The 13,377-nt window shown below is 34.6% G+C and overlaps 2 protein-coding genes across 2 annotated transcripts; both read right to left on the bottom strand.

Moving 5' to 3' along the window:
* Positions 1-770: 770 nt before the first annotated feature.
* Positions 771-1,429, bottom strand: LOC119537535 (60S ribosomal protein L9-like). The gene has a single exon (XM_037840030.1). It carries the CDS (start codon positions 1,405-1,407, stop codon positions 829-831), a length of 579 nt encoding a protein of 192 aa, XP_037695958.1. The 5' UTR covers positions 1,408-1,429; the 3' UTR covers positions 771-828.
* Positions 1,430-4,285: 2,856 nt separating this feature from the next.
* LOC119535777 (olfactory receptor 51I1-like) lies at positions 4,286-5,221 on the bottom strand. Its single transcript, XM_037838140.1, has one exon. It carries the CDS (start codon positions 5,219-5,221, stop codon positions 4,286-4,288), a length of 936 nt encoding a protein of 311 aa, XP_037694068.1.
* Between the last annotated feature and the right edge of the window lie 8,156 nt (positions 5,222-13,377).

Genomic DNA, 13,377 nt, shown 5'->3' with positions numbered 1-13,377 from the left:
ATTTCCTGTGTGCTGAAGTATTCCCTTTGTTACATCTGTGCATCTTTTCATTGCAACCTTTCTGGACATGTGAGATTACATTCTAGTTTTAAACTTTATGCCTGGAAAGAGATTTTTAAAACCTTTTGCAACTTCACTTTAGGTTTTTCATTCTTAGAGTTCATATAATTTACCTTACAGCCTCCCATTTAAATCCAATTAGTTCAACAAAAATTTTCTATAAGATAATATGGATAGTATATATGTATGTGTATATATATATATATATAATGGCCCAAATATGTTTAAAATCAAATATTAATATTGTTATACAGATATTTATCATCTTTGAGACTTTAGAGTTATTGTAGGAAGAAATATTCTAAATGGGAGAATACAGGGTTTATTTTTCCCAATTTTTATTTAAATCCATTTATATTTTACCATTCTCATTCTGCAATCATCCTGATCTAAGTTTCATATAAAATAAAAATTCAATGAGATATTAAAACAAAAATATAAAAAAGCAGTATGCCTGAAATTTGCCCCTCCATGTAATGTGTACTTGAGTTCCTCAGGTAGTATAAATTTGGATTTTACATTTAGCTGAAGATAAGCAAGTACCAATTATACTAAAATAAGGACTTTGTAACTTATCAACTACATCATTCAGGGAAAATAGTAACATAGTAACATAGTTTATTTTAGAGACTAAAATAAATATAAAAATAGTCTCTTTTTTTTTTTTTTAATTTTTTTTTTTTTTTAACAGATGAATTTTATTGCATCTTTAAAATCACAAATAGGTCTGGCATCTTGTTGTTTCCATTGCTGCACAACTCTTAGATCTTATTCATCAGCCTGCTGAACTGTTCCTTTTTCAGAGACATAGATACCATCCAAAAATTTTCTTATATCCTTGTTTTTAACTGTTGTTGCTTGCTGAATCAAAGCAGCTGAATTTGATACAAGTTCAATGTCATTTCCTTCAAGAATTAACTCATCTTTCTGGGCTTGAGATACTGAACAGGCAACACCTGGCCTCATCTGAACCCTGCGGATATATTTTTCACCCAAGAAATTTCGGATTTCAACCAGAGATCCACTCTCCTGAATAACAACGTTGATGGGGAAGTGAGCATACACAGACCTCATCTTGTAACAGAAGCCCAGTGTAACACCCTTGATCATGTTCTGTACATGACTACAGATAGTGCGAACTGTAGCCAGCTCTTTTCTATTTCCCCACCATTTGTCAACCCGAAGCCTCTTCTTTTTCTTCCCAAGTAAACTGAGCTCGACATTGATATGATTGAAGTCCCTCCGCAGGGTTCCTCGGGGGCCCTTCACAATAACTGTGCGTCCCTTCAGCGTGAAGTCGACATTTTCTGGAATGTCGACAGTCTGGTTGCTGAGAATGGTCTTCATTCTCGCAGTAGATGCGGCAAAGAGCACATAGTCTCTTTATACTTCATTATTCTCAGCAGTGAAATTGAGTTAATAATGGTATTTACTCTCTATGGATGTAATAATTTATAATAATTACATTATATGATAGTTTATAGAACGGGTTTACAACCATGCCTTGCACATAGTAACCATTCAATAAATATTAACCATTATTATGTAAATCTTACAGTATGGTAGAAGTTAAAGGCCAAGTTGGGATTTAAAGATAAATACAAAAGAATAAATTCTTCTAACATTCAGATGGTGATATTAAAGGTGACCAGAGAATAACATTATTGTTCTCTAGTTCATAGATATATTTAGAGGTTCCTCACTATATAGTTTCCCCTAAAACATATGTATTTGAAAATGTGCAAAAGGTTTCAGACAAGGTTTGCCTAATTTGAAATTGTATACATCATATTTACCTGTCAATATTGTCTTTGCACATCAGTGATAGAGATCTAATACTTTACACATGCTTATGATGCCTCCAAATTAATTGCCATAGGATGGAGCCAAACACTACGTTCATTACTCCATCTACTTTTAATCAAGGCCTCTAGACATTAATTCATGAATCTTTATTGATTTAGTAACCATGTAAACTTCTTCTAACTTCTGTTCCTTTGCTCTTTGTTCCTCACATATTTCCTCTGTCCCTTCTTCTTCTCCACCTTTAAACACATTTTGTGAATTAACCATGGACCAAACATTGGGTACAGATGACTCAGACAAAAGATGCCATTCATTAAGGACTTATCTATTGAAGATGATAAGACAAGAATAAATTTGCAGGAATATAACACAAAATCAAATAAATAGCTCAGACACTTCATATTAGATGCCCATTATTTCATTCACAAGTAAAGAAATTCAAACCACAAAAGGTTATGTAAAATATGGAATTTATTGGGTGTACAGGCCAGGGAGGGTTACCAGGATATGTTCCAGGATCAAAGGAGGGATGTCAGAAACCCCTAGTCTAATGACTCAACAGTATAACATTGTTCTCTCTCTCTTTCTGAAGCAGCATTTCAGATCTGTTTCAATTTTTGTTTTGTACTCATCTTTTCCTAATACATGTGAGCTTCCTCCACATAGCCAGGGTACCCAATTATCACAAGTAGTTTAATATCCTTCCAAAGTTACAGTCCTAGAAGCAAACTCTTTCACTAGCTCCAGTATAAAAATTCCAGGGGAAGACAATTATCTATTCAATTGTCAATCTCTGTGACTAAAATCTGAGAAGAGAGATGTATTACAATATTGAAATTGTTTGTACCATCAAACCACACAGAAAAGTGAGTAGTTCCCCAAAAGGGAAAGTGTTGTCTGTCTTCAAAAAATTGGTTAAATTGCTGAGCCATGGCCCACATTTCTCTATATACATGCTTTAAAAAGATGAAGTTAAGAGGCTTCTGAATGGAAAAACTTACTATAAGGAAAAAGATTAAATTGGGCCTTGAAAGATGCTGAAACATTTTATTAGTCCTATATGTGTGTGTGTGTGTGTGTGTGTGTGTGTGTGTGTGTGTGTGTGTGTGTGTGTGTGTGTATAATTTTAATGAGGATCATTACTCTTCTTAATCTTTTACTAAGGGCAAAGATCCCTTTTTTTGTTTTTTTTTTTTTTTTGAACTCATCCATACCATTACTATTTAAGAGATCATGGTTAAATGAATGCTTTGGGAATTTAGATAACTTCAAGCTTCTAGTTTTCCTCCCCATAGTCCTTTCTAACTTTCCCAGGAAACTATTCCTAACAAACCCAGCTCTCACTGGCTTTCTTTCCTCTGCATTCATATGGAACCTCTCACTAAGCCCCATAATTTCACTGATTATATTCCATTGTGGGTTTGCTTCTGTTCCACAAATACTAGCTGAGTGTCATTAGCAGAATGTAAGATATGTGAATAGTAAATATGTCAAACAGACATTAAAAATATTTTTGATTGATTACTTGAGCTATCATTTAGGAATCCATCCCAGACTTTCTCAAAGTAGCTTTGAATTCTTGTGAAGGATACCACATGCTTATTTATTGCAATGGGCAATTAAATCTGCTTGCCTTCTACCCTGATCCCAGCAAGCCAATTTTCAATTGCTTATGACTGTAAGTTGAAAAGAGTTCACCCCACAAGAGAATGAACTAACTCATTTTTCCTCTTTGCAAATTTTAGAGAAGGAAGATGCATCTTTATTTCTGAAACCAGGAAAAGACCCTACCTATTCTCGATATGGAATGGGTTAACAAACAAAATCTGAATAACATATAAATTTTAAATAAAATAATGAAGTGAGTAGAAAATAAACATTTCCAGAGCCTTTTAGATTATTTCTTCTCAGACAGTTTTTTTTTGTTAATGGCTAGAACATTCAGAACTTCAACCAATATCCAACTATAAAAAATAGAAATATCAAACATATAGTCAAAAATTTATCATCAATTTTTGATGTTTAATACCTCAACTTAGCCACGAGGGCAATTAAGAATCAGGTGAAATATTCATTCCTCCTTAATCTTGTATAGTCCAGAGCTACACCCCTTAATTTAGCAGCTTTAGCAACATGATTCTCATCCAATCACACACAAAATACATGGAGCATGGGTTCCTATAGCCATTACACCTTAATCACTATAATAGAGTTCTTATTCTTGACCACAGATATTAACCATTTATTTGACTATTCTGTCCCCTCCATTCACTTCCTTATTTAGCTGATGTGCTTCTTGGGGAAAAGAACTTTGCATTTTCTCATTTTTATATTCATGTTGCCTAACATAATACTTGGCACATAGTAGACTCTGAATAACATTTACTAATTGGTTGCTCCTTCTGATCCACAGAAAATCTCATTTCCCAGCAGTGACACATGGCACCAAAAATTGCTTACACAGGGCAGCCTGGATCTGCCTGGATTTGAGACTGTAGACAAGAGGGTTGAGTTGTGGTGTCATAAGGAGGTAGGCATTGCTCATAGTTGTATATAGAATTGGGGGAGTGTCCCTGGAATAACAATGCAGCACTGCCAGGCTGATGAGGGGCATATAAAACACAAGCACTGTGCACAGTGATCTCCAGTTTCTGTCCTGACTCCCCAACTTCATAACAGTGCCCAAGATCTTCATGTAAGAAACTAGGATGAAGACAACATCCACTGCAAATGTACAGAGTACAAAAACCAATCCATAGGCACTGCTGAAAGTGACATCTCCACAGGCCAGGTTCAGCACATCTGGATAATAGCAGTAAGAATGTGAGAGGATATTTGCCCCACAGAAAGGAAAGATCCTGAGGAAAAAAGGCAGAGGGGTCATCAGTGTGACACCTCGTATGAGGGCGGCTCCACTAAGGCAGGCAACAGTATAATGTGTCAGGATCCTCGTGTAGTTCAATGGCTCACAGATAGCTACTAAGCGGTCAAAAGCCATGGCCACCAGGACCCCAGATTCTACTGAGGAAAGGGTATGGATGAAGAACATTTGGGTCAGGCAAGCATCCAGACCAACATGATGGATATCAAACCAGAAGATAGCCAAGACACTAGGAATTGTGGACAATGAAAGACCTAGGTCAGTGTAGGCGAGCATGGCCAAAAAATAGAACTGGGGTTCATGAAGACTCTTTTCTGCTTTAACTAGGATAAGGAGAAGAACATTACCCACAAGGGCCACCAGGTACAGGAGACAGAAGGGGATGAAGATCCATATCTGTGCCACCTCCAGTCCAGGGATACCAATGAAGGAGAAGATGGGCCAATTAGAAGCAGTGACATTAAAAGCTGTCATGGTGAGATGCAGGTATGACTACAGTTTCAGGGTGCTTGCAGCCCTATATTAAAGAAACCACATGTCAAGAAAGTTGAAAAGCCAAAGAAAAAGTTAAAATATTGGTTATACATGGAGCTATAAAAGTAAGGTATGGAGTACTCAAAATTAATCTAATATTTTTAGCTTCAGAATTATTTCTTTCTTTTGATATATGAATGGCAACTAAATACATGAAAAGATGTTCAACATCATTATATATTAGGAAATGCAAACGAGACTACAGTAAGATACCATTAGAATGGCTAGAATTAAAATGACTGAAAATACCATGTGCTAGTGAGGATGTGGGTCAACTGGAAGTATGCATTGCTGATGGAATGCAAAATGGTACAGTCTCTTTGGAAAACAGGGTGACAGTTTCTTAGAAGGTTAAACTGGCACCTATACATATAACATATTACCTAGTAATTCCATTTTTAATAATTTACTCATGAGAAATGAAAACACCTGTCTATACAAACACTTGTATACAATTATTCATATTATTTATAGCAGCTTTATTTATATTAGCAAAAAAAAAAAAACAAACCTGGAAATAAACCAAACATATGTACACTCTTCAGTGGATAAAGAAACTGGCATATCCATAAAATTTAAAAGTAAAATAGAACAAATTACTGATAGAGGCAACAGTATCTATCAGTAATATAAGTGAAAAGAAATACAAAAAACCAAATACTGTATGATTCCATTTATGTGACATTTGAAAAAGACAAAGTCAGAGTGATAAAAAGCAGATCAGATGTTTCCAGGCATTGAGGGGTGGGGAAGAGGATCAAGGAGATTGACTACAAACTGTCAGGGATAAACTTTCTGGACATCAAAATGTTCTATATCATGGCTGATATGGTTATTACATGATTTTAACATTTTTAGAAAGTCATGACATTCTACTGTTAAAATGAGTGAATTTCATTTTATATGAATTATATTTTAATATCTTTAACTCAAAAAATAAATATTCCTTTTGTCTGAAGAATGGATTCTCAATAATAATAAATCCAAAATTTAGCGAAAGTCATGTCCTTTGGACTATTTTCTCTAATTCCTTTCCTTCAACTTATTCAGAAAAGAAATGTACCTCTACTTTGTGAAATAATTTGACTCTCTTTACCAGAAATACACATTCACCCACTTGACTGTCATATAGATGGTCCACATATCATATTAAAAATAAATTTAAAAGATCTTCAATATTTTGTCAGCAGTGTGTTTTTTGTTTTTCTCTCTGTTCCAAATTTCCCTAACACATACATATATTCTCTCCCTTATAAAGTTAAAGCTTCCTTTGGACAAAAATCATGCCTTCTATATTTCTCCCCAGCTTACTTCTCTGCTGGTTCTCTGCTATTATAATTCATATACAATTTCTGGGCAATTTGAATACTCAAGGCTTCAATTAACTCCCAAATTTCCATTTTCATCCCAGATACCTTTTCTGAGTATATAGTACATACTTGACTGAGACTGACCCCTAGATTGCTCTGTTCAGATGCTCTGTAGGAACATCAAATATATATCTGAAGCATGAGTATTAATCTCTCCCAAGCTTTACTACATTTTCTTTTGTTTCCTTCAGAAATATCATTGATAAAACAGTTATCTATTTAACACCTGTTTAGTTTACTATTAATATCATAGTTATAAAGAGCACAAGATCAGAAAACAGACTGCCCAGGTCCAAAATTCGGCCCAACTCCTTATTACCAGTTTGACTTTGGAGAAGTAATTTAATCTCTGTGCCTAATTCTGCATTTATAAAATGCCAGTATTAGTATCTATCCTTTCTAAGGTTCTAATAAGTTATAACTAAAAATGATGAAGTCAGTACATATTGCCTGGATCCTAGTAATTAAATTCTTATGAACAAACTAGCTAACTAATTACTATATTATGTATAAAACAATATATGTATATTTCATATTGAATCATACTGAATGCATTTTATATGTGTATTTTTTTTCTCAAAGTCAAACAGAAGCCATGCTTTTGATAGATTTTTAAAAAGCTATTTCTTTGCTTTACTAAAGACTCTATTCTCATTAAATAAGAAGTACACTGGTAGAGTTAGGTGAAAATCACATAACATATCCAGTTATTAAAAACATACTTCACTTATACATATGCACATGTATTAACACTTAATAAACACACACACTTATTCACACACATTCGTGCATCTTTGTTGTCAGCATAGAAGCTTCTTGCTTTACCACAACTTCAGCTTCAGGCCTTGAATTGAATATAACCCTTTAAATTCCAGAATCATCAACCCTGCTTCTTTTATTTACTTTATGTTTTTCAAAAGGAAGACCTAGTTATAAACCCATTTTTATGTCAGTTGCTGGAAGGAAAATTCTATTTCCCCTGCTTCCCCTTGTAGGTTATGCAATGTGGTTATGAGTTGTTTCATTTTATGTTATGTAATATCACATAGTTTTAAAATTATACAATTTTTAATGAGAACCTTGTTTGTTTGAAGCACCATCTAAGCAATGGAGATTCAAACATGAGTGAAAAATAAAACAGCATTTTTGAAGAACACCTAATTTTTATGGTTTAAAAATTGGTTGTATCATTCCATCCTTTTGCCAAAAGTGTCACTTAACCTTTCTGAGAACTAGCATTCCTTATTATCAAAGTCTGTAAATCATACCTATCTTGAGTATTTAGAAAGATTAGATATAAAACAGAAAATAATATCCTACAATGATGACAGAATTGAAAAACAAAGAAAACTTAGAAACTGTACTTTAGAGTAATATAGTGAAGTCTGATTCAGAGATTTAAAACCATCTATAAAAACACACATAAATTTTAATTATATAAGATTTTTTGTATACGTGTGTGTGTGTATAATTGTGAGCAGAGGAGAAGGCTTCACTGAAGCATTAGTTGGGGGAAGGCAAACATGTTTCCTATGTAAAGGCACAATATCTGCAAAACTACAATGTCTTTAAAGAAAATTCATGTTCAAAAATATTATAACCACCTCGCATTTTACTAGAAGGTTAAAATTACATGTTAAGATATCTCAAAATACTAGCAGAATGGTTCTTCGTCTAAGTAAATTCTGTATTTTTTTTGGTGGCAATTACAGTTCAGTACTGAAAGGTGATGTTTCCAAAACACAAATTAACATTTGAATGACTTTTAGATTATAAAGAAGATGGCAAATATTGGTAGATATAAGCTCAAAATTTACATTGGGAAAGCTCTTGCTTAATGGGAAAAACACTCTAAAATTTGCAAAAGCATATGATGTTCTCCATGGTTTAGCACCTAAAATTAGAAAATGATGATTTAGTCAAATCCACTATATATTTTCAAATTATATATTTGAGACACTGGTTTCAGGACCTAGGGGAAAATTATGAGAAACAGCAAACCTAGTCTATGAAATTGAGGGGTCCAACATCTAGCTGTGTAAATACACTATTCACGAAAAAGCTTATGAGGGAAGAGCAATAGAGCACTGGATAGCAAATATTCTCTAATTTTATCATGTCTAGAATAATTATTGCTTAGAAGACAACGTAGATAAAATAACTCACTTAACCTTAAAATTTCACTACTTATCAAACACAGGATTCTCAAAAACAATTGATCTCCAAATCTCACACATCCTAATACAGCCACGTTAGCCATTCTTGGAAGTTATTTCACTCTTGGAAGCTGGTTATGATTATACCAATTTACTTGAATAGACATTGTCAGGATTACAAGGGTAATTGTTATTTCACCTCTGAACTACTTCACTCACTGCACATTAAATGTCCCCTTCACTTTCAGATGTGTCTGTTGCAGGACGGTCCTTCCTTGTAGGCACAGAGTTCCACAGCTCAGTGTGGAGAAATAGGTACTTGAAGGGCTTGATGGTTTAATGGTGCCTTACAGACCAACAAGAGATGGTCTCCCAGGTGCCTGGAAAGCTCTGCTGAGACTAAACAAAACCCTGAGAGTTCCCAACTACCACAGCTAAGAAACTTAATTAATTTGTGTCCCAAGGGATTTGAGAAAGGAGGGGGTATATATTAAACTTTGGACATCTTAGAGCTTCCTTTTGTACTGGAGAGACCAGCAGCTCTCATTTTATTATACTACTCCAGTTTACATTTATCCTAAACTGTTCCCAAAGGATTTATTATGACTTTGAGTGGAAAGGAAATTGTTCATTTTTTAAAAATCAAAGCCACAAAGAAAAATTTAATGAGCCAAGAAGTTACAAATAACATGGATTTTCCAACAATGCTACCATCATTTAAACAAAGAAGTCAGAAAACTGGCAAGCTACTCCTACTTTTTGGATAATATACCTTGGTCAGGGATATTTTATTTCACATGCATGCCTTAAATTTATTAGCACATGGATAGAGGAAGCCTAAGGTTGAGAAGAACTCATGGAGATAGCTGGTCTACCCATATTTGCACTTGAATGATTCCCATATGATTGCTTCCCTTCCATAGAAACAAATGCTTTCCTCTGAGATAGGAGATAATTTATCCAACCAAAGTTAGAGCTGTACATATGATAACTTTGATACTATTTTGCAGTATATTTTATTAAGAGGATATGCTCTGAAACCAGAATGACCTTTGAATCTTTGATTGCCTACACCTTGTCAGACATGGGATCAACAAATTACTCTAACAGAGTTTCATTTTCTTCAAAGATAACAATGAGGATAACACTAATTTTCTACATTGGTGGGGGTAATGTGATATTATATGTACAAAAGTAAGCAGTGAAAGACATAAAAGTACCTTTTCACTTCCTGAGCATAACTAATTTTAAGGAGGATTTAGTGTTATAGACAGAGCATTCCTAGCTGAATTCCATTGAATTTTGATCATTCTTTCAAAGTCATTGAAACAGTTGGTTCTGCTAACCTGAAGATCATGTCCATATTTTCATTTGGTACTCATCACAAAGGCACCATGGAATATATATGTGTGTTTGTAAAAAGGGTGTGGGGGCCTTGATGATGACAGGAAAGCAGATATAATTTATAATTTAAAATTAATAACATACTTTCTACATACACTCAATAGTGTTTTATGTCTGAAATATGTAATATGAATGTAACAAAACTAGAGTTCAACTTGGATCCTCTGATGCAACTAACTTTTTTTTTTACTTTTTATTTTGAAATAATTGCAACCTTACACACAGTGACAAATATAATACAAATACCATACAGAGAACTCCAAACATAACCCAGCTATCCAAATACTCAGATACACCAATTTTAACATGTTGCCACAATTGCCATATCATTCTATCCATCTAACTACTTATCTATCTATCCATCTATCTCTCTAATCTATCTATTTTCTGAATATTTGAGTGTAAGTGGTATGCATCATGCTCCTTAATATTGCTATGTGTGTTTCTTATGAACAGGGACAATCAATTATGTAACCACTTTAAGTGCACTTATCAAGTTCAAGAAATTTATTATTAATACAAAACTTTCATATGCCAATTTTCAATTTTTTTCATATGCCCTAACAATGTCCTTTTGAGCCTTTTGTTCTCCCTTATTAGATTAGATCCATCCAGGATCACATAATTGCTTTTAATTGTCATTATCTCTTTAGTTTTTAATTGTGAGAACGTATAAGCAACATAAATTTTACCATCTCTACCACTTCCAAGTATACCATTCAGTGGTATTAAGCACATTAACATTGCTGAATCTATCACTGAAACTTTCCCATTTTCCAAAACAGAAACGTTATATCCATTAAGCATTATCTCCCCATCCCCTGCCCCCTGTCCATGGCAATCTATATTCTACTCTTTCTGTCTACATGAGCTTGCATATTCTCTGACACTTTCTGTGTAGTTACCAAGGGCCCTAAATTTAGCATTCTAAATGTATAAAAAATCTTGTTTGCTTTGATACCAACTTAACTTCTAAAGTGTACAAGAACTATGTTTCTATACCCCTCTCTTCTCCCACCTTTATGTAGTTCTTGTCACAAATTACATTTGTACATCATGACTTCCAAACCACTGATTAATGATTACATTTTATGGCTTTGCATTTTACATCCTAAAAGAAGTAAAAAGTGGAGTTACAGACCAAAAATCAAATAGTACTTGCATTTATGTTGACCCTTTTCATTGCCCTTACCAGAGGTTATTTCTTCATGTGGCTTTGATCTATTGTCTATTTACGTTTCCTTTCAACCTGCAGAACTCCCTAACTCCCTTTAGCGTCTCTTACAGGACTGGTCTAATTGTGACAAACTTCAGCTTTAGTTTATCCAGGAATTTCTTAATTTTGAAAGACAGGTTTGCCAAACATGGAATTCTTACTTGGCATTTTTTTTCCTTTCAGCAGTTTAAATATGGCATCCGATTGCCTCTTGACTCCATGTCTTCCAATGCAGAACCAGCAGTAAATCTTACTGTGACTCCTGTGTACATGATATGTTGCTCCTGCATTGCAGCTTTCATAATTCTCTGTTTTTCACAATCAACTGTTTGATTTTAATATGTTGTGGTGGGGATCTATTTGGGTTTATCCTATTTGGAATTCATGGAGCATCTGGGATATATATTCATGTGTTTTGTTACATTTGGGAAATTTTATGCTATCATAACTTTCAATATTTTTCTGTTGGTTTCCCTCTTTCTTCTTCTTCTGAGATGCCCACAATGCATACTTTGATGTAGTTAATGGGATCCCACCATTTCCTCAGATTTTGTTCATTTTTCTTTAGTCTATTTTCTTTCTGATCCTTGACTGAATGATTACAATTGTCTTATCTTCAGGTTCACTGATTCTTTCTTCTGCCAGCTCTAATCTGCTTTTATAGCTCTCTAGGGAATATTTTCTTCCAATTACCATGATGTCCTCCTCTATTTACTTCCTCTACATAATTTCCATCTCTCTGTTGATAGTGTCTTTGTGTGTCTATTATTTTTCTAATTTCTTTTACTTCTTTGTTGTTTGTTCTTTGAGCATATTTAGGACCATTTTTAAAAGTTTTTTTTTTTTTTTCTGATATGTCTCAGGCACAATCTTAATTGATTGTTTCTAATGCCTTGATCTTCTCATTACCTCTTTCTTTTTGGAATTTTAATCTTTAGTTGAAATCTGGGCATTTCAAAGTTTCAATGTGTTATTGCTGTAAGTTAGACTCAGAGGTGTCTGTTCCTTAAGTTTCCAGCTGGCGTTATGACAGCACATCCCTTGAATGCTAACAATTCCCAGACCTAACAAAAACAACCACAATAAAAGAATATAATAAAAAGAAACCACCTTTCCCAGTCTTGCAGATTGATCTGTGTGAGTCATCTCCTTCAGAGCTTATCCATATAATGACTTCAGAAAATAGCTTGAAACCAAAGTGCATAGTCCTCCGTGGTCCCTTCTGCACAGGCATCTTGTCTTGGGCCTCAAGGCCCTAGAAATTCCCATGTTCACAGAGATATAACTGCCCCCTCTTCCCTTGGTGACATGACTTTCCTTGTGGTCCTGGTACTGCACTATAAGTCTATATCCAGCAATCCCTTGCTACAAGTAGCCATCACCTGACTGCTTTCCCCCATTGTTCTGTAAGATAAGTCTATGAACTACCTTCTATTCGCATGGAAAGTTCTGGGGCAGCAAGCCTACAATGAGTGTCCTTAGACCACTACCCAGCAGATTGGTCCAGACATACATGTTCACATATGTGCATAAAGGTTACTCTGCTCCCTCTAGAACTGAGAACAGGGACTTGCACTGGGAATGCAGGCTGGTGCCACACTGAGCTCATGAGGGGTGAGGGAGGGGCCAGCAAGGGCAGCAGGAGGTTATACTGATTTTAAGGTTCAGTTTTCTTCAGTTGGTTCATATCCTGTCATTGCAATTCTTGAACTCTTTCCCGGAACTTTGAGAAAGATATTTCTGCTAGTTCTTACTGGTTGTTTAAAGCTTTTGTAGGGGGATGGAACTCTATACCTTCTCACTCTGCTATCCTGATTGGTGCAGGGTGACAATTAATTTTTGATAATTCCAAAAATTTATTAGAATATATGGCTATTCCAAAGACATACATAATGCACTTTTAAAATTGACTTTAAATTGACTTGACATGATGCCAACACTTACTGAGTA

This window comes from Choloepus didactylus, chromosome 6, assembly GCF_015220235.1.
Source record: "Choloepus didactylus isolate mChoDid1 chromosome 6, mChoDid1.pri, whole genome shotgun sequence".
NCBI classification, from domain to species: domain Eukaryota; kingdom Metazoa; phylum Chordata; class Mammalia; order Pilosa; family Megalonychidae; genus Choloepus; species Choloepus didactylus.
This window is presented reverse-complemented; position numbering and strand designations above follow the sequence as displayed.

Excerpts from the sequence above, each read along its gene's own strand:
- LOC119537535 (XM_037840030.1), bottom strand. The coding sequence starts at position 1,407 with ATGAAGACCATTCTCAGCAACCAGACTGTCGACATTCCAGAAAATGTC.
- LOC119535777 (XM_037838140.1), bottom strand. The coding sequence starts at position 5,221 with ATGACAGCTTTTAATGTCACTGCTTCTAATTGGCCCATCTTCTCCTTC.